We start from the raw sequence: 27993 nt of genomic DNA, 5'->3' as shown, positions 1-27993 counted from the left end.
AAGTGTTCATGTCATGACTAATTTAATTTTATTTTTTTCATATTAACAGAACAGCTTGATGCTCTGAAAAAGATGATGGAGGCTGGGGAAACTGCTGCTCCTGTAAATATCCTGGAGGATGATAATGAAGAAGAAATAGAAAGTGGTAAGGATTTCCTGGAGAAGGGCTCTCAGACATTGCCTGTGGTAGATCAGTGGGCTGAGTGCTCCTAAGCAACATACCTGTGGTCTGTGGCAGCAGCAGCAGGTCTGGGCTCAGTGCAGCACCATTTGTACAGACCCCAGCCTTGCCAGCTCATCCCAGACAATTTTAGCTTCCATTTACTGTTCAGAAGTTTTATTAGAGCACCAACCAAGTCAGATTTTCAATTCTGTCTGTGAGAGAGAGGCTAAGAAGTTGTGATCTTTGTTTTGAAAACATATGTTGTCACTATGTTTAACACTTGTGTCAACATCAGAGGGGGTTATTGCATTATACTTTATAAGGATAAAATGAGGGGTAGAATTTTTCTTGCCAAACCTCAGTTATCCTCAGTGTAAATGTCCAGCTCTGAGCCAGAGATGTTGCCAGCAGAGAAAAATACACATATTTAAGGTGTGATCCACCCTGTCTGTTTTAAATGTCCACCTTCAGAGGATGTAAGTCACCCACTGCCTGCAAGTGTCTGAACCAAAGGACTGGCCTGTCACCTGTGTCATAGTGAATATCCCAGTTTTAGACTACCAGCTATTTTACATATTTTTTTTTTTAGCTTTGAGTACTGTAGGTTCTAATGGCAAATCACCTTAAAAGCAAATGAGAACATTTCCCTGTGTTGGGGATACAAAAGGAGTCTGACAATGCACTCAAGAAGCTTGGCCACTGGCATCTCCTTAGATCTGTATTTGAAGAACTCTGTCATCAGTTCTTGTTATTTCCCAAAGCTATTGCCTTTTTCTTTTTACACCTTTGCAAAGCAAAATACTGATTACTTCAAAAATACAGCAAATAAAATTTCTCTTAATAGCCATCTCAGGACCAGGCCTTAGCTGTAATTTGGAAACAGTTAACTAACTCTTAGAAATCTAATACCTTGGGTTTTATTATTGTTTTAAAAATAATGCCAATCCCAAACCTCTGAATTCAGCTGTCATTTGTTTCATGCCTTGCAAAGAAAACAGCAGTTGCTGTGGGTTTTGCACTGATTCTTTTTGTTTTCTGTGCAGCTGACCAGGAAGAAGAAGCTCATCCTGAGTACAAATTTGGAAGTGACCTTACTGTGGATGATTACAGTCAAAAAGAAGCTGTTGCCATCAGTGTCAAAAAGGTGGGATTACTTCTTTCATATATATTTTTATGAAAACTTTCCATGGAGGTTGTTGCAAAGGGCACTCTGCTTTGTGGAAACATCAGAGCACTTCTTGGAAGATTCAAACCTGAGATCTTCATCAGCTGCCCCTTACCTTTAGGTTCATGAGAACACAAGGCTTTGTAGCCAAAAATACTCTCCCCTTGTTCAGTTAGGATATACTCATAATAGAAACAGAATCAGTATGTAGGGAACAGTATACAAGTGGAGGATTTAAGTAGAAATCCTAATTAAAGGCAACAAACAGTTTCCTGCTCCTGCTTCTGATATTTTACTTTGCATCTCAGGTGCAGAATCCTAGTGAGAGGTGGAACATCAGCTTTCCTGCTCAGCAGTATTTTTGCAGGGCTGCATTCTGTGTCTTCACTGCAGGGTTTTCCTGCATCATTTTTCATGGTTACCCCTTAGGGTAGGTTCTCTCTTCCACCTCCAGCAGTGTAGGCAAAACAGGATAATAATTCCCAGTGGGGTGGTGTGGCAGGGGGGCTCTATCAGGCAGCCAGCTGGCACACTGGGAAAGAGTTCTTTATTGCTCTTATACCTGACAATTACAATTTATCAGTCTGTGCTCAGTAACTTCAATATTAGTTGATGGTAATTAGATACAGAATATTGGAATTCACAACTAAGCTGCTCTGGCAGTGAAGGCATTAGTGCTGCTTCCTCCAGAGAAAAGCCCACATGTGAGGGCTGAGGTACCTTATCAGATCATGTTCCTCTGTCACTCAAGTGTTTTGGCCACTTCTTCCCTCCTGCTTGGTTTCCTTTGGATCTTTCTCCAGACAGAAGTGTAGGTGTGGAAAATAGCAGTACCAGAGACATCAGACCTCCTTTCTGTGTATCTCTTCAACAACTTTGCTTCTTCAGGACTTTTATAGATCCTTCCACTGGAGTATCATTTCACTTCTTTGCTTTAGGGAAGTTTCATTTACTAAGTCAGCTGGTCCTTAGCTATCTGAATGTTTTGGGGTGTTTTGGTTGGGTAGTTTGTTGTTGTTGTTGTTTTGAGGATTTTTTTCCCCCCCCAGATTAGTTGCTCATCCTCAGCACATCCTTGGGTAACTTCTCTGCTTCTTTGCTGATCAGTGACTTGATATTTATTTTGTAGGAATGTACAAGACAATATTTATCCAAGATTCTTAGTACTGGTAGCTTTTAACTGAAGGCAGACACCAGACTGGTCCATTGCAAATAACATCTTCAGGCAAGCCTTCTCCAATGTGGACATTTCAAGCACAGTTTGCAGCACTCTTAACCCTCAGTTTTCTGAGCCTGGCAGTTTGTAGATCCAGATCAGATGGTCTTTATTGTGGTATCTTTGTCTGGGTGTGTTATTCTTTCATTCTTCCTTGAAGCTTTCTGTCCCTAGCATTTAGTGACAGCTCTGGTTTAGGCTTAACTGTCTGGCATCCTTCATCCTATTCCCATGGCTGAGTTTCAGATCTTGTGTACCCAAATTTGGAATAGACTACAAATTTTTGAAAGTGAATGGGACAGATGAGCCATGCAGGAAGGTGGAAAAGGGTTTATTTTTTGCTAAATGCATTAATTTTTTTAGGATTTTTGCTCCTTATTGTGAGTGTTTCCTATTGCTTTTTCTTTGGGTAATGTATATATATTTTTTTCCCCTTAGGCTGTTGAAGATTCTGAGCAAGAAAACAATAAAAAGGTGACACAGGATGTAATGTAGTTTATTTTATTGCTTTATATATAACATTCATATTACTTACCATGCATTCTCGGTGCTTTAACAATTTTATGCTGAGTTTCACTGCACCTATTTTTGAAAGTGACTCTACCTCCTTTTGTCCTCTAGGGCTTCTTCTGCTATACTTTCATACTGGGATCAGGGCTATCAGAAAATCTGGGGACAGACAGGAGTGCATGACCTTTGCCTGCTTAGAAGTATCTGATCTCAGTCTCCAATGTCATGCCTGGAAAACTAGCTCTCTGAATGGTGTTGAGATGTACCATCCCTGCTTTATTTTATCCTCTGCCCTTACCCTGACTGCCCTTTGTTTTCCTCTCTCTTTCTTCCATTTGCTTTCCCTTGGGACTTCTGCATTTATCTTCTCCCAGGAATCCCTTCTGTAAAACTCTTCCCACCTCTTTCCACTCTTCTCCTCTTCTCTCATTCAAGCTGCCCCTGTTCATAACCACACTTTGTTTCAGTCTGTGTTGTTTTCTAAGTGGGTTCTGCTTCTTTTATTGAGGGATGGGGAGGTGTAAATAATACAGAGATCAATTTTTCCCCCTTGTCTTCTCTATCCCCTAAAAGGGTTGTGTTCTGTTGTAACCATTCCTTTGTTTCTGTAGACTTTAAGAAACATCCCATCCTTACCCCTTTCTTAACTCATAGTTTTAAAGTTGTGAAGAGTGTGAGGTATAGCCCTACTGTAAAAATTAAGGGTCTGCAAGGGAATAAGATAAAATCAATGGCAAGTACATTGCCCTGGGACATTGTCTTTAAGCCAAAGTGTCTCTAACAGAGCTGTACGTGCAGGGTACCTTTGCCTGAGCACTGAGGCATCATAATCCCTTTGACTCTTTTTTCACTGTGGTTCCTTCAGTTGTAGGTGTGGATGGATCAAGATAGTCAGATATGATTAGCTGTTCTGAGCAGTCAACAGGAGGCACTTTAAAGAATTGGATTTTAGAAGATGGGTAATCAGTTCTTTGTGAGTTAGTGGCCTTTCAGGAGTTAAGACACTGAAAAGAACTGGTTTCACTGAGTAAATTTTGCCTGAATTTGACCTAGGCTCTATTAATAGCTATTGACCTAAAACAAAACAAAACAAAAAAAAAGGCTGTTTTCTACTTACATGGGATGCTCTGTTTGGCATATTTTGGGATCAGATCTGTGAACTCTCAATATGCACATTTCTGAAAAGCAGCTGGGTTGAGCCCTGATGATCACCATTAAAACATGGTGTCAGTTTGATTTCACAGGCTGCTGGAAGTTAAATTCAGTCTAAAATGCACATACAACAATGTGTACCTGGACTCATTCTGCTAAGTCAGTAATTCTATGCAGTCAGAAAATTGTGTTCCTTGTGACTATAATCATCTCATACCAAGGCATAAATGGTTCCACTTCACATGGTTTTCATTCTTTGAGATGTGTCTGCACTGCCTGGCAGGCAGAGGTGCCATAATGCTGGCAAGTGGGTTCACTTTCCCCCTGCTCTCCCATCTCAGGGAGAAAATGAGTTGCAGTAGGGTAGGTTTTGTGAATTCCATTTTCCTCCAAGCCCAGAAAGGGCTTGGTAGTTCTTCCTCTTATTGACGATTTCCTGAGTCAATAATGAGACAAGCACAAGCTTCAGGCTGAAAATTAAAAGCAGCACTGCAAGAATGGTTGTATACCTTCATACCTCCCAGCAGATCACTTGTCAGCCTACAGTCAGATTTTTGGTCACTGGTTCACTGGAACTAGTGGAACAACCAAAAATGCATGTGTGGAAGAAACATGATGAATTGGCAAAGATTGCTTATGTTGACAGAGATTATTTTTTTTTTCCTTTTTTCATTTAAGTGAAAAGAATGTGTTTCAGACTGGTTTAGGGAAAGGCAAATATTGAACAGGTAGAGCCAATTAAGAAGTGCTTCCTGATGTGGGTTTCCAGCAGATGAGATACTTGTACAAAACTCTACATTCTGTTATAAATAAAGTTTATATAGGTGATGGATTCAGGTTTTTATTAAATTTAAGTGGATAAGAATATGAACTTGGTACTGTGTCTCTTATTTTTTTCAGTCAAGGCTGTGGTTCCTAAATTTTGGTTTGCTTCTGTTAGCAAAGATTAACAGTGGAACTTATCTGTGTTTTGATGTTGAAGAAGGTCTACTGAGTGCCAAGTATACAGAGATTCTATCAGAAAATCACAAATACTTCTAATATTAAATCACAGTTTTTGGAATTTATTTGACAAAGATGGCTCATTATCTCCCAACATTGTCCAGGCTGTTGGCATATTCATCTTTTATCCCAGTATTATCCTACTAACTTCATGTAATATTTACCCTCTGCTTAGGAGCTTTTCTATCATCAGCCCTCTTGAGTGCATCCTGTAACATTGAGAGTCTTATATCAGCAAGAAAATAAATTTGAACTTGTAACACTAAACTTCCACTTTTCTTGGATTAAGTTGTACTGTCTTTAACCTTCCTCAGATTTGGCTATGATTTTGTCCCACCTTCAAAAAACTCAACAGCAGTGTTCACACACAGAAATGGTGATTGTTGTTTTTAATGTGTTTTCAGGGTTTAGTAACTGTGGAAGATGAACAAGCGTGGATGGCATCTTACAAATATGTAGGTGCCACAACCAATATACATCCATATTTATCAACAATGGTCAACTATGCTCAACCTGTAAAATTTCAAGGTTTCGATGTAGCAGAAGGTAACATAAAAGGTTGAATGAAATACAAGTATTTGCTTAACCTAGGTAGTTTTTTAATCTCTACATTTCCTGAATTTAGAAATAAAGGTGTAAGACTTTTGTAGTTTAATGACCATCATCAGTATGTTTGTAGACCTGTTTCCTTGAATGTAAAGCTAGCATGTTATTCCATTAGTCATCCACATGGAGTCACTAAATTACTGGGAGAATATGAAGCTCTTGAGGTTCTATTCCACGGCCCTTTCCAACTGAAATGCTTTTTTTAGTTCACCTCTCTCTGCAGTAAGGTGAGCACAACTGTCACAGTGGTCAGCAGTGAGCTGATACTGTACACCAGAAAATATAATGTTGGTTTGCCTTATCTACCACACAGTGCAGGCTCTGAATAACAATATTGTCCTAAATGAAAAATGAAAATTTTGTTTATTTCCCAAGAAGTGAAACAGAAAAGTGAGTCAGAAATACTATGAAATTTCTCATCACTGTAATTTGTTTCTATGAAATTTCTTATCACTGTAATTTGATTACATGAGTAATAGATAATGGGGAAAGAGACCAAGAATTGCTGTGTCCTGCTGTTATAGTGCATGATTTAGAGCTGTGATTCGTCATTACAGAGGTGTTTTAAAATGTCTTGTCTTTTCTTTCTAGAACGTAATATTCACCACAACATGTCCTCTTTCAATGAATCAGTTGGACTAGGGTATTTGAAGACTCATGCCATTGAGTTTGTGAAGTATCCTTTCACCTGCTCATCCCTCTTTTCTACCAACCCTAAAATAAACCAGTGCACCTTTCTAGACTTAGAAAGGAAAAGAGGAAATACCTCATGGAAGGACAAACAGTGAGATTAACATAAGAAGTGTGTTTTGATATTGAAATACTGAAGATACCAGCTCATGACTCTACATTTCTATGATGTTTTTGTTTCATTTTCCTTGATCAATTCTATAGTTACAACAAACGACAAATGAGTCGGATATACCCAAAGGGAGGCCGTGTGGATTCCAGTAATTACATGCCTCAAATTTTCTGGAACGCTGGCTGCCAGATGGTCTCACTGAACTATCAGACCCCAGGTAGGCAGCAACGACCAGTGAACCTCAATCCTAAAGAATGGCTTGGGCAGTAGCTCTCAAACAGATGCCATGGATTTGCTTCTGGCATTTTTTGAGGAAACAGACATATGGCTAAATAATACAGCGGGGTGGAATTACAGAAGCGTAAGACAAGGAGCAATAAAAAAAAAAAGCCATGCACAGAAGGAAAATTCAGTCCTCTTTTATGGAAAAATAATGGAGAACTGCATCTTCTCACAGAAATGGTTTTTATTAATAAAAAGTGTTAATTACAGGGAAATCAGTGCTTTCACAAAACACAGCTCTGGCACAGTTGGGTGCATGTCTGCAAAGCAAAGATGGAGTGCACAGATTAAGATGGTAAAAAGTAATGACTGTGTGACAAATGAATTTCTAGACCAGTCATTGTGAAGTGTTAGGAGTCATATGCTCAGCAGCAGAGCATGGATCTGAGATCCCAGCTGAGAGGATGATGCCAGGGAATGGAAATGCCTCTCCACAGAGTGATCTGAGAGGAGATGCATTGTTCCTGTTCAGTGAAGGCATGAGTATAGCAGAGCAAGCTTCTATGTTGTTTTGATTGGGTTTTTAAATTTATCTAGATATGTCCTCAGTCATATTTATAACAGACCTATTTCCCATTGCCTTTTTCTAGATGTGGCAGTGGTTTTGTGCTTGCTTCCCCCTCCCTGAACATTGTCTTTGGTACTGCAGACACTCCTCATGGTCATCCCCTGAATTCTGTCCTGCAAAGCTGTGCCCCAGTTTCACCAGCTGAGGAGGCAGAAGGGATACACTGGAATATGCTGCTTGTAGAGCACTCCACTGGACATGACAGGGAGGCTGGAGCAGAAATACAAGCCTCACTCTGCTCCCAGCACTGCTTCTGCCCACTGCATGTCCTTCCCAACCCCTTTATGTTGTAAATTAAGAGTAGTAATTGTCTAAGTGCAAGTGAGCAACTCTCCTGTGTTCCTCTTCTGTGATCCAGCTGTGCTGTCAAGATGATGATCGAGGAAGTAAAAGTTACAGCTGCCCAGTAACTCCAGTAATAACTGGTATGGGCACATGACAATCTTTATTTTGTGTATCAGAGCACCAACAGAATAGATTTTATCCCCTTTGGAGATATAGTTGGGTGAGGGAAATATCTGTTTTGTTGCTAAACCAGAGAAACAGAAACCTGCAGGAAAACATTTCATTTTTTACAGAGTTCTGGAGAGGGTTGGATGAGAGGGAGGTTGTTACATGTTTATGATACATCTTTCTGTAAAAGTGCTGTAATAATGCACTCACTAAAACTCACTTGCTTTTAAATGTTGAAACTAAGCAATGCTGCTGTGATCTTTGGAGTTTGTTTGTGTGGTATTTTATTCAACTGAGTCCATAGAAAGACATGCATGTCAAGTGAGACATGCACCTGATCTACTTTAAAACATCAGGCTACAGAGAGCTTCATCAGAGGTACTTGTCATTGTGACAGAATACATTCTTCAAGGATGTCTCCTCTAGTATATTTTTTATTCTGAGGTTATGAATTTTTTTGAATTCAGGGAAGGACTGTTTCCTAAGCACAGCATGGACTTCAGTGTGCTTGGTAAAGCTGTTACTCCTGTGAAAAAATATGAAGTTTTCCTGTTGCTTCCTTCTATTTAGATGTGGATTTTATATGCATTAAATTAAATTTTTATTCAAACTTATTGTTCTGGAAAACAGTCTTATTTTTTGATCTTGTTCATGATTTGTATTATTCAGCAATAAAGTTAGTAAATTTTCTCTCTTGGCAGATTTAGCAATGCAGTTGAATCAAGGAAAATTTGAGTATAATGGATCATGTGGGTGAGTAATATGATTTAAACTGTTGTCACTGTGTCTCGGAGTCCCTTACTAAGGTTTTAATAAAATTTTGCCACCATTAACTATGTGTTACAAAAGGAAAATTGAATGCTAGGTGAAGAGTAGAAATTAACAGAGTTCAGGGAGAATTGGTCCCCCATAAGGAGGTAATCTAATGAATATGCTTTTAATTGTGCTCAGTTTTTAAACGAGATGGAAGAGGCTTTGTGTTCATATTATGAAGATCATGAATACTGTACACAGTTATTGAAATACATCTCCACCCTCTGTTCTCAGCCTTTCTTTGAAGATATGCCTCAGCATGGAGATTCATTGCACAGTTCACAGAATTGCCAAATGTACTTGGACAAGTGGAATCTGAATGCATAGGGAACATATTTTTAATCTGTGTACTCTTAATTGGAGCACAGATTTCACAGAGAATACTGAAGTGTTTCATCTAAGCTCTTGCTCATGATTTTTACATGACAAAGTATGTTCAGGTGATGCTGATAGATTTTTTTCAAATGTTGAGCATAGACCTTAATAGGACAGTCTGATCATTAACACCAGGAGAAAAGGAGTTTAATGAATCACAGGAAATGACAGTCCAGAAACACATGAGAATCTGCAAACTCTTCTGGGAAGGAACTACTCTTTTACTACTGCAGATCTTATTCAGAAAGAAAATCTGAGTAGATGGACTTGGTAAAATTCCTCATTTGCAGAAGGGGCACACAATGCTTGGCCATTCCATTACTTATTGCAGTTGTGAGCATTCCAAAAGAGCCTCTTGGCTTTGACAAAGGTGCAGTCTCTGCAATTTCCATCAAAATAACAAGAATAGAAGAAAACTAAAGCTTACTTAGTTTGGTTCATTTCTTGTTGGATCCACCAGCTTAGTAAAAGAGTATATGCTTCCTTTTGCCAAATTCTCTGAAGGACAGGCAAAATTATCAACTAAAGTCCTGGATTCTTACATCAGTTTTTTGATAACAATGGAGCAGGGGTGCATGGTAATAATTTGATCTGCATTGTAAATGTGGTGGTGTTTCAGTGACAGAAAAGAAATACTGAACATTTTCCTTCTGCCTGTACTCCTCTTTTCTGAGACTTGCAGCTTTCTTGCTGATAAAACAAGATCATTTCAGTATTTTTTATTTCAGTGGGCTGGAAACAGAGGCTAAGGATAGTTAGTTCCATTCTGCCCCAGACCTACTTTAAGTCAACAAAATATTAAGAAATCACTTTTCTAGTGAAAGAAAAACATTTTTAATGGAAGAAAAAGGAGTAATATTACTTTCAAACAGAAACCACGTTATTTTTAAATATGGGTGAAAACATTGACATTCTTTCCCCTGGAATTTTTCTAGCATTTTTTAATGTCTAAATTCTGTCAAAGCCTTTATAATACTGTGTACCAGTGCTTCACTAGAGAGACTAAGGGTGGATAAAAAATAATCTTCTAGCAGCTTTGTCTGTCAGGGTTGCAGAATTAGCAAGATTTTTCTAGTTCCACATTTTCTTCCATCAGTGGAAGAGAATGTAATGTGCAGACTTTCTGCAGTGATCAGCTGCTGTTTCATTTTGATGGCAGAATCCTTGGGTTTTGGTGCATCAGAGCACATATTGGCTTCATTGATATGTTGATCCAGTGTGAGGTCCTCAGGGAGGTATTGTGAGTGTTATTGTGGTGGTACCTTTCATGCTGCTGTAATTAACAATCTGTCAGCACTGACATTATCAGTTGTTTCCCCCAAGGTTTCATCACCACAATGAAAAAATTAGCTTCAAGCTGAAATTTAGTGTATGAGTCTTGAACTCTAAGGAACTGCTTCATTTGGAAAAATAAAATTGAAAAATCCCTCTGTGCTTTTCTAAAGTGTTAAAGTATTAAAATAAATGAGAGCATCTGTGTTTTATTACATGACAACCTCCCTGTATATTTGAGCTGTATTATTCAGTTGTTTTGAAATGTCTTTGATTATATTACATTTATTTTTATCTTAAAACCCTATATTGATTTCATCTCTCAGAAGATGGTATTTCAAAATGAAAATAAATATTTATCTGTGTTCCAGACAGCCATAATACTTTCTTTTACTTCCTCACACTTGCAGCTGGAATGAGTCTGGATTTTACAGTGCTGTAGGAGAGCTCATTTTTCAAAGGCAGAACATCCATTTAACACAATTTTAATTTCCAATCAAGAATAATTTTGTTTCCTTTTTTTTTTTCCTTGAAATAAGGTATCTACTAAAGCCAGATTTCATGCGACGCCCAGACAGGACGTTTGACCCATTCTCTGAAACTCCTGTAGATGGTGTTATTGCTGCAACGTGTTCTGTACAGGTAAAACAGCAACAGACAACTGGCATCACATCCAAAAGCACAATTAAAATCATCAGAAATAGGATATATATAGTAAATGTGTTTGGGTTAGGTAGATTTCAGCATATTGGTTCCTTTTTAATTTTTGTTTTTAATATTGCTGGCTAAGATTTCTTTGTTTACTTGATCTGAGTGGAATATGATAGAATTAGAAATGATGTGTTATTACACATTGTCATATTCTAACAGCCTTCATGGGTTTTTTTAAATACATGAGTCCACACAAATGGAAAAAGGAGTGAAGTTCATTCCTATGTACAATATGAAATTGCACAACATCACTTGTCACCATGGAGCAGAGAGGAATCTGGGCTCAAGTGGACAGAATGTTTTCAAAATGAATAAAGAAAAATGGTTGGTGTGAGGCAGGCTCTTACTTTGGAGTTATGAGTAACAAAGTCCATAAAACTCCTGTTGTAGTTCTAAAGCATGGTTAGGTACCAAGTTCTGGAAGGAGGCTGACAATTGTAAAACCTGCTTTGTGAGCAAAAGGCTTCAGCTTTCATTCAGCATTTTCCATGTGCTGCATTTGAATTTCACACCATCAATGCCAAGCATTCCTCATGCATTCTAGAACTTCAGTTCTATTTGCACCTCTAGAACAATAAACATGTTTCACTAATGTTAGTTTTCTTAAATGGTAATCAAAGCACAATCCCTCCAAGAAGGAAGTGGGATCAGATAGTTTCTAGGTCAGGTACTTTGACAGTTAATTTTTTTTTTTTTTTACTAAAACAAGTATAAAATTCCATACAAATTTTGTAATTAAGGAGTTGAGAGAAGAAAAAGCCAGCAATGATACCCTTTATCCACATAACTTTTCAGATCTATTATCCAGAGTGTTCCCTGGAAGGATGTTAGGTCATGGGAACAAAAGGATTTGGAATGAGCTTAGGTCTGTGAAATCATGTTTTAGGTTTTTTTTCGTCCCTCCTTGATTGTAGTAATGAAAAAATTAGCTGTGCTTTTAAGTAATAGATCATCTTGATGAAATAAAAAATTTCCCTGGAGTAATCACCTGCTGTAGCTAGATTAATCTTGACTTGGAGTGAAATGGCAACAAATCTTCGTATATAAAAGGATACAGAGGGATCATGTGGGTTTTTTGTTTTTTTCACTTTTTAAGCATCCCACACTTTCCAGACACATAATATGGAGTCAGACTGACACATGATTAGTTTCAAACCTTCACCTAAGTGAAAGAAGAGCAATATCTTCCTTTCACCTCTTGTGGTCAAGATGTACCATAGAAAAAAGAGCTTCTGAACAGAATGTTTGAAGATGTGGAATAGCAGTGCCGACTCTGATTATTCTGTTCAGTTCCATACACTGAATGCATCTGTGAGACACTGGCTGGTTGGGATGACTGACAACTGGTAATAGCATAGCACAGTCATTTCAGGTGAAGGTTATATTTATATATCTGATCACAAAAGCTTTTCTAAAGAGGTGCAGTTTGAAATATACCATTTTCATATGAAGTACTAAACACATCCGTCAGCTGTAAACCATTTTTCAGAATGATGTCAGTAAAAAATGACCACTATTTCCGGTGAAGATATTTCTGTATGTTTCCTTTGTATTGCTTTTCCTCACTGTGTTGCTGTGTTGCAGGTGATTTCTGGGCAGTTCCTGTCAGACAAGAAGATTGGGACCTACGTGGAGGTGGATATGTACGGGCTGCCCACGGACACGATCCGCAAGGAGTTCCGCACGCGCATGGTGATGAACAACGGCCTGAACCCCGTCTACAACGAGGAGTCCTTTGTCTTCAGGAAGGTAGGATGTGGGATCTCTGCAAGGCACAGTTTGTGCTGTGCTCGTGCCCATGAGCTTCCCTGCCCTCCTGAGCCAGCCCTCCCTGCTTCAGCCTGACTGCTCACACGGATGGATGAGTGCTGCTCCCATGGAAAAGGGTTTGTAGGGCCCCTGTTTACTGCAGTAAACAATGTAAAGCTGAAATCAGCTTTCAAGAGGCTGCTTGGTTTTGGTTTGTTTTGTTCTTTTTTTTAATTTTGCTTTGGTTTTATTTTTCTAATGGATAACCTCTGTAGCTATCACATGATTTTTTTGTTGTTGTTTTTGTTTCCATTTGGCTTTTTCCTCCCCTTTGCTTCCTCCTCCCACTTGGAGGTAGGCACTCCTCTGTGACCATGCCTGTGTTCAAGGTATGCAGTCTGCTCAGAATGAGCCCCGCTGGTGGACACCATCATTCCCTGGAGATTTCTTCTTCCCTGCCCTGGCAGTGGCTGCTATCTTGCACTGTTCCTTCAGCCTAGAGGGCAGGTGAGATGCTGCATCCAAAGCTAAGGTCAATGTCATTACATGGAAAAGTTGAAAGGGTGCTGTGTTCCTCAGGCGTGTTGACAGCTCCCTCCTTCAGTAGTCCATGTGCATCATGTACCTTTTTTTTTTTTTTTTCTTTTTTTTTGAATACCAAAAGAGAAACAACCCTTTTTTTCTTGGCATGGGGGATTTAAAGAGAGAGACCATTTGTCCGTGCTCAGTTTTTATCTCTCGGTCTTTATATATATATGACACACACATATATATATATATTTATTTATTTTATTTTTCTTCTGTTGCCTGGAGTTTCATCCAGACTACATGTGTTACAGTGCTGTCTTTGATAACATCTGTTTTGCTTGCACCTGTTTTGTTGTCATGCAAAGTTGTTGCTCTTTTATTCCAAAGTTCAGACTTTTATTCCAAAGTTCAGACTTTGCTGAGTGGTGATAACTCTTCACACTTGGGTATATTACACACTTAATCTGCTTTCCTAACAGCATAACCAGTTTTTAATAGGAATTTAGTTGATGCAAGAGTTTTTTTCTGAACTCATATTCTGGAATGAATGTGACTTCAAGTGCTTTTCTCTGTGTGTGAGGATGCACAGGGAAGATGCTTATGTACAAGCAATTCTGCTGCCCATGGCTTGCTGGCCATATGACCAGCATCTGCAGCTGTCTGATTTCTTACATCAAAAAAGCCATAAATTCCAGGGTGCACCCCTGTGCAACCTGTGTGTTGGGACATGGGTACAGAGGCTGAGGCTAATATTTCTCATCACTACTCTTCAGTAAGCAATCCCATGGTCACACATTCTCTTAAACTCTTAGGTCAGCCAAGAGATTCTTTTTCTTCACTTCAGGCCCCTATCATAGCTTAGCAATGTAATCAGCATACACTGAAGATCAAGCAGGTGAGTGGCAGAAGCACAGCAGGAAGGATTCCTCTAGCTGGAGATACTGAAGGCACAGAGTTCACTGTGCTAAAACATCATGAGAGGGTGGAAGTGCCTACCAGGATACAAATTAATGGAGAGGGAACAATAAACTTAGTCCCTACTTCTGCTCCCTGGCAAATCTATGTCAAAGACCATCATGTAATGAAAGATGTGCTCATCTGTGACCTGTAGGGAGAGATCTTACTTGCCCAGTTTGGGCTGCAGTGTTCTCCTCAGGCTGATGCTTAACCCTACACAGTTGTTCTCAGGTACCGTGTTTGATTGTTCTTCTGTCATGTTTTTTTGTTTCATTTTAATTAAAATAAAGTCATTCTAACCTGGGTTCTGTGTTGTCCCTCTGTTGTGTAGGGGGAGGAGGGAGTAAGTGCTGGTGGTGACCTGTGCTGGGAGTACTAAACTGTAGTTAAGTAGAGCAAGATAGCCATGAACTGATCGCATGGGTACAAAAGCAGCTTTTATTTTGTGCCCCCCAAGACTGAAAATGGAAGTGGCAAGGGGAGAGTCTAAGGGAGAAGGCAGACACAATTTACTGAGGTCTTCTCTTTTACCCTACATGCACTGGTGAATAGCACCAGGTAGGGAAGGAGTGGGAAATCTTTCCCAGTGTATGGCTGAGGTGGGCTGGCAGAGGAGCTGCACCTCTGTTAGTCTGTCTCCTCACTGCTCCATGCACAGCGGCAGCACCTCTGCTCCAGGGAGGGCAGGGGATCTCTTTGTTCCTGTCCTGGTCAGCCCAGGTGGGGACTGACAGATGCAGGAGGCTGTAGCATCCCTGCTCCCTGTGCATGCCCTGAACCCCCATGTCCTGAGTGCAGCACACCCACCTCTGCTGGCAGCACAGACATCCCCATCAGCCTATGCTTGCACTCTCCCTGCCCTTTTGGATGCATCCCAAATCCCATCTTTCTGTCATAATTCCTCCTGATCCAGCACTACCTGCCCTTTGATTGCTGCTGTATCTGTCATTTCCCATGCAGTATTTACTTGCCTTCTTATCACTGTCACCAGTCTTCAGCAATGAAAAATAAACATACAAAATATTTAGCTGGTGTGACTGTGAACTGCAGGATTTACATAATCTGAAATCTACCCCTTATTTAGGGTGAAAAAAGCTTTTCTAGGAAAGATTAATTTTGAAAACCAGGGTTTTGCAGGGAATGACCTGATCTTAGAGTAATGACAGTTTCTGGCATCCAGAGTTCACACATGGGAGGCAGGGAGGGAGCCACTGTATCAACATCATTGAATGTCTGCATTTTGTGGTTTTGCAGGTTATCCTCCCTGATCTTGCTGTCCTGAGAATAGCAGTGTATGATGACAATAATAAGCTGATTGGTCAGAGGATCCTGCCTCTGGATGGGCTGCAAGCAGGTTACAGACACATTTCCCTTCGGAATGAGGGCAACAAACCACTCTCTCTTCCCACCGTTTTCTGCAACATTGTGCTTAAAACTTATGTGCCTGATGGTTTTGGAGGTGAGATTTTTTTTGTCTTGGTGTGCTGTGGCTCTTGAGTGTTGGTGTGCAAGTCCTGAAATGCCTCAGTTTCACTGTGCCAGCCAAAGCACACGCACAGTGCTGGAGGATGGAAAGATTCAGTATTTTAACTCCTTGGAATCTCTGGATATGGAGTTAAAAAATCTGCTTTTTGACCAAGTGCCTGCCTCACTGTTAATGATAAGAGCATATATCTACTAAATGACAAAATAATGTGGAAAATAAGCTACTACTATTTAGCTCAATTTGGTTTTCTGTGTTCACTATTAAGAGGTTTTTTATTACATATTGTCTGACATAAATATCTGTAAGGTTAGGATGTACTTTATCTGTACTGGAGGAAGGAAAGGTTGACCTAACCTATCTTCAAGTCTGTGTTTGCTGGTGCATATCCAGAGTTTAAAAAAATTAACAGGCTGAGACTTCAGTACCAGTATTTCATGGGAAGAAAGTGTTACAGAAGCATTTGTGTTGCTCACATGTGAAATCCTGGATTCTGGTGAGTCATTTGGAGTTTTGCCACAGGCCTTGGACTCCACCATGCCATTATGCACCATGTTTCATCCCCAGTATTTAACTGCAGGGACTTTGTCTCAAGAGAAATGTAAGCTTCTGCTTAAACCTGAGATTCTCAAGGGTAATTGAACCATCAATCTAAGAGACATGTTTAAGTGTGTCCTTAATTCTTACCTGAACTGAAGCTTTTGACAGTAAATGACTCAGGTTAAACTCTTTCCTCAACTAAGGATGTGCTTCTGATTTGGGATTGATGTTTTATGATACCAGACTTCTTCTAAGAACAGATTTTAAACTTAGCACTGAGTTTGATGGCTTGAGCTGCTGAGTGTGCTGGACCCATAAGGAGAAAATATTTGTTTATTTTATTTTTTAAACTGCATTCTGCACATGCAGAAGTGAAAGTCTTGTTTCTCAAAGAGAATTTCAACACCAGTTTAGAATTTGCAAATTGTGTGCTACATTGTCAACAGTGCTGTAGATTATTTATTTGATAGAGATAGGAAAATACTGCTACCCCTAAGTAACAAAATTGTTGCAGTAAAATGCTACTAGAACTGGAGGACTGATTGCTGTAGTTTACTGTCAGCAGTGGCAAAAACAGACTCCACATTAACAGGAACTAAATGAGTTCAATTATAGTTCTCCTCTCCCTTCCCAGATAGGCTGGATGTGCCTCATGTATTTTCCTGGTTGATATAGAGCAGCAGCATGATGAACAACTGGGAAATAACTTCTGACACTCAGGTGGAATCATTAGTATTCTGCTGGCATGTAGTTTTTAATTACTTATCAACTGCAGTGAACTTCTCATTGTTTTATGAGCTATCATTAGGATCTCCATGGTTGTTTTAGCAAACCTGTAGGAAGGTAGAGCTCAAGTCAGTAGCTGCCTACTTTCTTTTTCCTTTCTTTTTTTTTTTTTTTTTAACCTGTATGAGTAAGATTTAAAAATGTGCCCTGAATAATAACTAGAAGGGGTGATGCATTGTAGGCTTTAAAAGATGCATGTTTTTCTTTTTTCATTTTATAGCTTTGTAATTTCTTGTGGTTTATTTGCATCAGCCACTCTGTTACAAATAAAACCACAATAATGGCACAAATTGATGCAAATGAAGCAGCATTTTCCAAAGAGAAGCTTCTATTATAGAAATCTGTAGTGAGTAAGTCTGCTTAGGGTATTGGCTAGTGCCCTGTGTAATATGCTCTTCCTGTGATTCTAAGAGTTTTATATTTAATTGCAGTTCTCCCACAAAATGCTGCTCCCCACTGCCAGCTCACCTCCCTGGGGAGAAAGGGGAGCATAAGCAGAGGACAAAATGACAATGTGAGAGGCAGGGATGAGTCACCTCCCCCTCAGAAGTGCTGAGCCTTTGGTGATGTGCTTGTGTGGTTCCTTACACAATCCACAGAGGTCCTGCTCTCCCAAACACATTAGTCATTTTTACCTAGAAGCTCGTGATAATCAGGTTCAATTTTCAAGTGACGCATGGTGCTGGCAGGGTAGCCCTGAGTTTTCATTGAAAATTGTGTGCCAAGGACAAAAAAGACATCCTTAATGAGGTAGAGAGAGGAGAAACAGTGGGTGCTGAGCCACATCCATTGCCATGGCTAAAAATAAACTCTACATGGCTTTTGTGTATGTGAAATAAGTTTCAGAAGACATCAATGGCTCACAGCAGTTTTTGGAGATGACCTGTTTGTGTAGATAAACAGATCTCAAGGGTAATGCTAAGTGTTTAATACAACTTTTATGGGAATTGGAGACCTGTCTGTGCTGTGGCTTCAGAGGAACATTCCACAGAACAACTCAGGTTGGGAGGGGGATGATACAACCCAGCCCTTACTTTGAACAAGAAGTTTCTTGCCAAACCTTTTGATGGGTTGGATGCTTTCATTCCTAGAAAAGCTATTTCACAGCCTCTCATGTCCCAGACATGGAATATCACAAAGAGATGAGTTTTGCCTGATTGCCACCTGAAACTGCTTTTTAGCTAGGAAATACAATGGCATTTTCTGCAATTCCCTGCAGTCCCAAGTCAGTCAGCACCTTTCAACCAAGGGACAAAGTCAGTGCTTTGTGGCTCAGGAGATCCCATCCTGCTCTCAAATTCTACAGTCATTAACTGGGAGGAAGTTAGAGCAGTCTGAGTTTTTCCTAAATGAGATCCCTGGATTAATACCACACCTTGGTGCATTAGGAATTGTTCCATGTTCCAGGTGCTGTGGAAATAAGCACTTCCAATCTTGCATGCCATGTCTCAATAACAGGGTTAGAATAAAGCTTTTGTAAAATACTAATTTCCAGAGGCCTCTAAAGCTCACAAAAAGTTGATTTTCTTTTCTTACAGATATTGTGGATGCTTTATCAGATCCAAAGAAATTTTTGTCTATCACAGAAAAAAGAGCAGACCAAATGAGAGCTATGGGTATTGAAACTGTAAGTAGAATAAATGACAAACACAACCCACTTATGTCTATGTTGTGTTCTTTATTTAAAGTAAACTGGTCCTTCTCCAATCAATGCACCTTATTTCTTATTTTCAAATATAAGCTTCTTTGTCTGGCTTATGTAATTTACTGAAGTACTCATTGGTTTTTCATGGATCAGATTAATACATCCTTTAGTAGGAGATATTTTAATAAATGGGGATGGAGTTGTATTTGATGTAAGTAGATACTTGATAATATTTTACAAATGCTTTACTATAGTGCTGTTTGAAAAGGTGTTGCAATTTTATTATGTTTAAGGTAAGCCAGTTCAGAAGTTTTCCCAACTTTTTACACCACAGATAAAAGAACAATCAATTTATTGTGATGTTTCTTTCAGAGTGATATAGCTGATGTACCAAATGACACTTCAAAGAATGACAGAAAAGGAAAAGCCAATAATCCCAAAGCCAATGTAACCCCTCAGAGCAGCTCTGAGCTTCGACCAAGCACCACTGCAGGCTTTGGATCTGGGACTGATGCTAAGAAAGGTACACAAAAATCATTCCCTCTGTTCTGAAGTGATTCAGAAAGTCACAGAGGAACATTCATTGCTCAAGTTTAATTTTGGAGTTATATTCATTCTTGTCATTTTGCCATTGGGAGTTGTCCTTGTCCAATTGCAAATGAATTTTGTGTATTACTAAAATGACTGTATAAAAGTCATGCAGCTTTATTTCACAAAGTGACCTCTGTGTAGCTGTATACCTGTAGCATACAGCTATAATTTTTTTTAATATATGTGTGTATATTATACACATAACCTGCATGGCTCTGGGAACAGTTTACTAGTAAAGATTCCTGGAGGAGTGCCAATAGCAGTGACTATTATCTGGCATAGTCCACAGAAACTCTTCTGCTTTTTTCTCTCCTCACAAATCCCTTGGCAGGGTTGCAGATTTATGTAATTAAAGGTATTTAGAATTCACTGGATTCTGTAGAGATTTCCCAACAATTAGAAATGTTTTCATAGTGTGGTTTTACTCTGAATAGTGATTATGGAAATGGCATGTTTATTGAAAAAAAAAATAAAATTAAATGTGCTCATTTATAAGTGAATAAGTATTTTTCCTAACTCATCACTGTTCACTCTACAAAGTCATTTTATACAGTCAAATGGGATTATTTGTTTCTCCCATATCATCACAGGTAATGAAGATTAAGTGAGAAAACAAATTTGTACAGTTGAATGAAAGACAATAAGTATTTCTGTTAATGGGCCACAAGAATTAGAATGTGGCTCACTCATCCACCTTGGCCCAAAGGTATCGGCAGAAGGAAAAAAAAAAACCACAGATGGCTCTTCTCAAATTTGAGCACACATGGCTGAGTTCACACTTGTGAAAGGATCCCTTGAGAACCCAAATTCCATTTCTCTGGAGCCACTTTTGGCAATGAGTCAAAGCTTCAGATTGTCTCTGGCACCTGAACTCTTTCAGAAGTTCTTCCCTGGTGAAAACCCCAGGTCACTTTATGCAGTGAGGTGTTTTCATATTTCATGTATCATGAACAAGATGCACAAGTGTTAGTTTCATTGTGCATTAATTAAGCATGGAATTTGCTGGGGTGACAACTGATTGCTGCTGGCCATGGAGTCAGACCTGGACAGCTAAGGAAATGTTCCATGTAGTGGTTTTATGTAGTGAATGCTTTAAAATAAAATCCTGAGGAAGTCTTTTTAGAAACCCAGCAGCCTGATGCAAACCTCTTAATCTGAGGTTTTAGTATTTAACACTTTCCTGACTGCAATTTTTTACTTGAATGGTAAAATAGAGTTGCTCATTTTTATATCCCATGCAATAATCCTTATTTTGTATTTCTTATTTCTATGATTTACTAAGATCTGAATAATTCTCCCACTGTTAGAATACAACTCATCTTGTTATTAGAAATTACTTGTGCAGCAAAATGGGGAAGGCTTTCAAATACACAAGAATATGGGAGGTTTTTTTGTCTCAGATTTTCAGTAAGAGTTAAATCACTTGTGTTTTCGAAAACTTCAGCCTCTATCTGTGCCTACATCTGCTCCTGTCTCATTTACTAGACTAATGTTGATAATGTTGTATACTTGAGCAGAGTCTTATGCTTCTAAGAAAAGAAAAAATTCATATTCCCTAAGGAGATTGCCTACCTCTCCTTCCCCCATCTTTCTTTTTTTTTCCTTTTACAGTGTCTGAGCATTTTCCAGTTAAATTCACCTTAAAAGCCAGAAAGTCCTTTTCAAAGCAAAAGAAATCTTATCATCCACAGACAGTATTAAGAGCAGTTAACTAAATATATTTGCAGTATATTTATACACAGGCAAACATTTCTGTGTGAAACCTTAAAAAAAAACTAAAAATTACAACTCTCATGGCATTGTATTGACATTTTTATTAACACTTGCTTACAGGATGTGCTTAGTAGTTTTTAAAAAGCCTTTCATATGTAACAAGGCATTTATTAAAGCACAAATATTAAATGAGATCAGGTTTTGTTTGCATTGCAATTAAAATGATCAAAACATTTTCATTCATCTACATAGTGCTGTTAGTCTTGTGTGATTGAAATTCCATTAGAATTTTCACTCCTTTTGGTTTTCTGTTTCTCCTTCATTTTTAACTCTCATTTAGTCTTGGAGTACACTTCTGCTCCTTTTCCCATAGCTTGGTATTAAGCAAAATGCAAATTTTATTTTTGTTAGTAAGCTAATTTTCCCTCCTGCATTTTAACCTGAGAAGAAGCACACCTAGCCTCAGTTTTGTAGAACCCTACCCAAGAAACCTTCCCACTGGAAGAAGTGGTGCCAGACCAATCTCCAGCCAAAATTCTGAAGTTGTTTTAATATTCATAAATGGTTTGCTGTGTTTGCAAAAAGGAGCTTTTTTCAATTCTTAGATTGCTGTGTTTTGACACTTCAGTCCAGAACTGTAAGAGATTAAAATATACTCAGATTCAATTCTTTTTCCACAAAGCAATTGATTGAAGCATGGGAAAAGGAAATGACTGTGTCTTAGATATATTTTGATGAATAATTTTCTCATCAACCTGTAATTATTTTTTAATGTGGTGAAAAACATTAATTAATTAATTAATTAATTGTTAAGTTAAATGTAGGTTGCTGTGGTAAAACTCCAATTTTAAATATGAGATATACTAGTATATGAAGTTTTAGATAAACAGTATCAATACCTTTCCAGGTATAGACCTTATTCCTCAAGTGAAGATAGAAGATTTAAAGCAAATGAAGGTAAGAATTTACACAAGCTTCCCAGCATGTGCTCCTAATTTTTTGTTTTAAGGAGCCAGGATTTTACCTGGTCAAAGTCAATATGGCTACAGAAAAATTGATCCACCTTCTCTCTTTTCAGGCTTATATAAAGCATTTAAAGAAACAGCAGAAAGAGCTGAATGCCTTAAAGAAGAAACATGCCAAGGTATGATCATTAAGAGTTCTCTCAGCCTAATTGAAAACAGTTGCTCCCTAGCACAGGCAGTTCCTTATTAAATTATAGGGGAAGACTAAGGAATGGTAAATGGACTCCCAAGAAAGGCCATGTATGTTTTAAATATACTGAAACATGCTGCAGTGAGCACATTTTCCCTTTGGCAATGCTTTGGTGCACATTTTTTGACCCTTATCAACATCCAAGGCTCACCTTTTTCAGATAATGATTTTGTCTTGCTCCCTCTTGCAAGGCTTATTGGCAGGTGCATGGAAAAACAAGGCAGAAATGATGGGAGGTGGTGCTGCACTGAAGACAGGAGCTGCAGAAACTGCAAAATCACCAGAGAGAGCTGGGAGAAATGAAGAGCCCTTATCCTCTTCATTTATATCTGTGTTAACCACTTTATAGTCACCTTTTTCTTGGCAGTGATACCACAATTACATGTATTACTACCACAAATACACTTCATTAGAAAATCACAGCAAATTTTGCCCTGCCCTCTTTCATTAGGAAACCATTACTTTTGTTACAGAGTTATAATAAGTGAAGAAAATATCTCAAGTTCTGAATTTTGGCAAACACACAAATCCCTTCTGGGCTTTTGGGGCACTTGCTCCCTTGCTGTCTTTGCTTCCAAATTCCACTGCAGATCTGATGTCATGTGGTTTCCTGGGAATTTCTAATAATCAGTCTTTGTGTTTATTTTCATGATTGTTGTTTAGGCAAGGGTCTCTGTATAATGAAGCATGGAGAAATTACTTTCAATAACTGGCACTTTTTGGGGTTCTTAGTATTGTGCAGAGGGGAAATGAGTGATCTCTGCATTTTTGTGTTGTGTGCAAAGTCCATGCTCAAAGAAAAGTGTCCAACACTTTTTTATAGCAACTGTTCCTAGACTTTCATAGGGCTGATCTTTTTAGGGGCCTTCTAATTTTTAAACACTACTTTGTCATTTCATTGGCCAACAGCCAGTAATTTGCTATAGAAATGGACTTGTGGTTATGTAGAAAAAAACTCAGGGGTCTCTCTCCCTCAAACATGTGACCCACAGGATATCTGAGCCAAGACTGTGCTTGCTAATATTAAAAAAAATGATCCATCTGTTCAGGCTTGCACTTGCTTCCTCTAATCTGAGGAAAAAATTGCCAGCCATAATCTAAAAACACTCTGCACTCAGAAGGACTTTCAGCATTAGCTCAAGCACAGCTATTTCATATCTGAGCCAGCCTGTGTCCTGCTGCTCCTAAGCACAGAGTGTGAGCTTGTCCTAACAAAGTGCTGGCCTAGGGCATGTCTGGCTCCATCTCCAGCAAGGAAAGCTCCTGGAATTCAGTCTGAGCAGGAAAGAGCAGCCACATTGGCTCAGCAGTGATGTCAGAGCACTGCTCAGTGTGCTCATCACTGTTCTTTGTGCATTTTACCTGGGATGGAGCAGAACTCTGCAGTTGGTTATCCAAGCTCTGTGTTTGAAGCAGACTGAACCTAAAAGCATCAAAAATAGGCTGCCTCTCATTTAACCATAGACACTCCAGATATCTGGAGGAATAAGAAGCAGAAGGGAATTGTTCATGATGCTTAAGGAAAGAAAAGTCTAATGCTTTTCCAGCTGAAATTGGCTTTGGAAAATGCATTGTAGCAAAGAAAAATTAAGTGGTGCCAGGCTTCCCAGCACACAGCACTTTGTTGGTGTTGTTCTTTGATTGTATCTTCCATTTGGTTACTTCTGTTCAGCATTTCAGCTATTTTGGCTCCAGCAGCTCTGATAGCATTCTCCAAAAATCCCTCTGTTGGGATTGCTGAAGAGCAGATGATTGCTCTTGGGAGCACAAAACATGATCCAAACCTCAGTCCAGTAGGAAATTATCAGCTGCTTTTGCTGTACTATTGCTTGTGTTTGACTTTTGAAAAACAGTGGCAAATTCATTAAATTGTCACCATTTAAAGAAAATCTCCTTGTTAGGAATAACTTCTCTTGAATCTTAGCTCTGGTAACCTGTGCTTTTTGTAATTTTAAAAGAAAATGTCCTGTCACTTCTGCATACTGTGCAGGAATGTTTTTCTTTTAGCAATACATCCATAAAAACACCTGCATTTGGCCACCTTTGAGGCAGGTATTTCCTGCCAACATTCCCTGAAGTAACTTTAATCCCCCAGTATGAATTAATATTCATATCTTATATTCAGCTACAGAACAGATGATGACCTTTAGTTTCTATCTCTTCTTTATCAAGTTATATAGTGAGTGCTGTTTAGATGAATGATCTGGGGTGGCATCACAGGCAGGTGGGAAAAGAAAAGGACATATCTCAGTCAACCAGCTTCAATTTTTAGCAGCCTGCTTTTATGGGCCTCTAATTCATTTTAATATTTTTCAGAGCTGTCAGGTAGTTTCTGTGCTTTTGGGGCTAGACAGAAGAGGAAGGATAGTGAGGGATTACCTTGATATATTCTAGAGGATTGTGGTGTTCTAGCAGTTTCAGACACAACAGAGATGGTCACAAGTGCCTCTTGAGGAATTTAATATGGTTCTACACAGTGACCAAAATTGCATAATTATTCTAAATCCCCAAATTTATCTCCTGCACATTCATGTTGACATTGAAAATATGTACTGTTTGAATTAAAGCCTAGTAAAAAAGAACATTAAAAAAAAAATCTTCATTTCACACAGGCATACAAAAGATGATGGGACTGTAGACAAATAAAATTCTGCAAAATAGATTTTTGAACGGGAAATGTTAGTTCCTTCTTTTTATTTCCTCATCCTTGTACTCTGTAATGAGAATCCTCCAGACCTCAGTGCACAGTATTTATGTTGCTTTAGGGAGATACTGGACAGGAGTAACAGTTTATATAATGGGGATTTATTTCCTCTTCCCTTTAAGAGACTGAACTGTGATTTCTGCACACACACACTGTTCCCAAAGGAACAGTATATGACACTTTTTTCTTTTCCTGTGGATTATCTTGCTGGGATTTGAGTCTTTTTATACCAATTAGGTGACCTCTCAGAACACTGGCAGAACTGTGGCTTCAGTTTGTAATGCCATGTAATTTGTAAATATATTCATGTGGGGTGTGCAGATTCAGTGGGCTTGAGGAAATCATGAGAACCTAGCTGAGGAGAATTACCTGCAAACTTATTCTGAATCAACCTAGAACTGAAACTTTGCATTTGAAAACAAAATATGCTACAAAAAAAACATCCATATTTCTGAGAATTTTGAGAGAAGTTTGGGCAGAAGTCTCATGCTTTGCAGAATTTTTTCTTAGTCTTTTATGACAAGAATTGGATAGTTTTGCTCATTCAGAGAGGAGTGGGTAGTTTGAGAGATGCTCTCAGTCACTTCACCTGTGACTGGCTGGTGTTGTCAAGCTGGAGTCATTCTTTTCACTGTCCCTATTTTTCCCTGCCTGGTTAGTCAGTGTAAACACCCCCTGTTGAGGCTGGCATGTTTTAATATTGACAGAGTCTATTTGGTTCCCTTTAAATCCTCTGTGGAACAGCAAATTCAGTTCCCCACTCTGAATACAACATTTGGAAGCTGTATGTGTTCCCTGGGGATGTGCTTGGCAGATGTTGGAGTGCTGAAGTACAGCCCAGTGCTAGATTTTTGAAAGCATTGCAGCATTTTTATTAGTGTTTTGGTAAAATGAGTGTAAAATATTTAATTAGCATTTTTAGAGGAAGAAACAGTGATAAGGCAAAGGTGTATAGAAAATAATAATAAAGAGCAGTAGCAAGTGTGGAAAAGATGCAAAAAGAGTTATAAAAAATAGAGATAAAGTCCTGGATGAAGCCATTTTAATTAATGAGGTTCTTTTTGCCATGATTAGATAAAATGCAGGTCAATTAATAAAGTAACATAAATGAAAGAGCCATTTTTCCTATTGTAGTGTAAATTCAATATTTGCTGCTGTCTGTGCTGGTCAAATATTTGCATCATTATGAGCTGCTGTTCTGATAAAGGAAAATATAAAGTTAGGTTGGATTGCACAGCTTGCTTACCCTTGCTAAAGGAAATGTCTGCCACAAGGTGGGAATTCCTAATGGTCAGAGTGCTGCTGTCACTGGGGATTGTGGGCCAGATCTTCAGAATTGTAATTAAATGGACATTTATTGCAACAGATTACTTTTCACCCCATCATTACTTTGTTTTAAAATGTGCCATATTTTTAAGGTTCACTGCAGTTTTTAATTTTTCAAACAAAGAAGTAATGTTTTAGTGCTTGTGGTAGAATACCTGGAATGCTGAATACCACATGGCTAGATCAGATTAAATTCCATTGTCAAAATTCTCTGTTTGTACACTGATTTTTTTTTTTTTTTATGTTGTAAGAAAATTTAACATCAAAAATCCAGCAACCTAATGGTAAGATCCTACTGTTTTCCAGGAGCACAGCGCCATGCAGAAGTTGCACTGCACACAAATTGACAAAATAGTGGCTCAATATGATAAAGAAAAAGTATCATATGAGAAAATGTTAGAGAAGGCAATGAAGAAGAAGGGGTAAGATATTAAATTATTTTTCTTTAGATCCAAAATAGATTTGATATCTTATGCTTTTGTGGGCTAGAATAAAGCATTCATAAAAAGGGCATTGCAGCTTAAACCAGCATCATACATCATACAGAGAATGAGCTCTAGCAATGGGTCTTAAATGTTGGACTCACTCTGCCTTTCTCTGGTCTTCTGCTATCAAAATTCTAAAAGTAAAAGAAGAACTTGCCTCAAATTTTTATTTCTGTGATCTGGTCTGATCTCACTGCACTCCCCAGGCAATGTCACTGTTGTGTTCAATAAGGTCCTCAACAGTCCTAGTGAGAAAGTAGCAATGGTTTGATTTTAGGGGAAAAGCTGGCTTTTGCATCCTGAATGTTTTGCTGTGCTGTTGAGTTGAAGTTTCTTTTTGACAAAAAACTTACAGATCCTTAGCTGGGATAAATGAGTCTTACTGCTTTGCCTGGAGTTGTTTCCATTTGCACAAGCTGATGGCCTGGGATATTATCTGTATGAATCTCCTGTTTGTCCCAGAAAGGTTCCTGGAAGATGCTGATGACTTTAATAGAATGTCTAATTCAATTTGGAATTAAGGAGCAGGACCTGCTGTTGCCTTGCTGCTTATCTGGCAGCAGTTTCTCCTCTCCACCTTTCACCATGTCACTGGAATTTCATTGAGAGAGCAGGAATTACTTTAGTTCCATATCCAGCTATGCTAATAGTTGCTCTTAATTTCATATTGTTGTCATCTGGCAATAGCAGCTGGCAGCAACTCACTCACTGAATACTGAACATAGATGCCTATTTGGCACTGGATCCTTCCAAGAATCCTTTTTCTATAAATTGTTTGGAATGGTCGTGGGTTTTTGAGTGTGCATGTTGTAAACTGGCAAAGGAACAGAAACAGAGCTGTCAGAAGTAAACAAGGTAAGGAGAATTCTTCTCACTGAATTATTGGAAGCTCACAGTTCATGTTGTACTATTTTTCTTCAAGACAGGAGACTTGTAAGCACACAAATACCTATCATCTAAGGAGTTTCTTCTAAAAAAATACTCCTTCTCCAAGCAGATAGGGGATAACTGCAGGATTGATTAATTTAATGTGGCATTGATTCAATTTCATTGAATATAACACAGCAGAATGTTACTGATACAGCTGGATTTTTAATTACAGTCAGGTTATTTACTACAGTAGCAGAAAAATGAACTCAGGGCATTGCACCATAATTATTGTGGGGGAAGAAAGGTTTCCC

The 27993-nt window shown here is 38.7% G+C and overlaps 1 protein-coding gene across 8 annotated transcripts in view; it reads left to right on the top strand.

The window, feature by feature from the left end:
• The window catches only part of PLCB4 (phospholipase C beta 4), a 182301-nt gene that overhangs the window by 133166 nt on the left and 21142 nt on the right, over nt 1–27993 (top strand). For 6 of the 8 annotated variants that reach the window (XM_079298538.1, XM_079298541.1, XM_079298540.1 and 3 more), the window contains 15 exons: nt 50–145; nt 1207–1307; nt 2983–3018; nt 5613–5754; nt 6406–6490; nt 6709–6833; nt 8621–8672; nt 10919–11021; nt 12675–12839; nt 15579–15783; nt 18672–18760; nt 19151–19301; nt 21990–22039; nt 22161–22226; nt 26634–26749. In XM_079298538.1, coding sequence (XP_079154664.1) covers nt 50–145; nt 1207–1307; nt 2983–3018; nt 5613–5754; nt 6406–6490; nt 6709–6833; nt 8621–8672; nt 10919–11021; nt 12675–12839; nt 15579–15783; nt 18672–18760; nt 19151–19301; nt 21990–22039; nt 22161–22226; nt 26634–26749 — 1582 coding nt within the window. The remainder of the gene's footprint in view (nt 1–49; nt 146–1206; nt 1308–2982; nt 3019–5612; nt 5755–6405; nt 6491–6708; nt 6834–8620; nt 8673–10918; nt 11022–12674; nt 12840–15578; nt 15784–18671; nt 18761–19150; nt 19302–21989; nt 22040–22160; nt 22227–26633; nt 26750–27993) is intronic. The other 2 variants (XM_079298543.1, XM_079298537.1) reach the window with 1 other exon arrangement.

The sequence above is a fragment of the Erithacus rubecula genome (assembly GCF_903797595.1).
Source record: "Erithacus rubecula genome assembly, chromosome: 2".
NCBI classification, from domain to species: Eukaryota; Metazoa; Chordata; class Aves; order Passeriformes; family Muscicapidae; genus Erithacus; species Erithacus rubecula.
The sequence above is the reverse complement of the archived record's forward strand: the minus strand, read 5'-3'. Positions and strand labels throughout refer to the sequence as shown.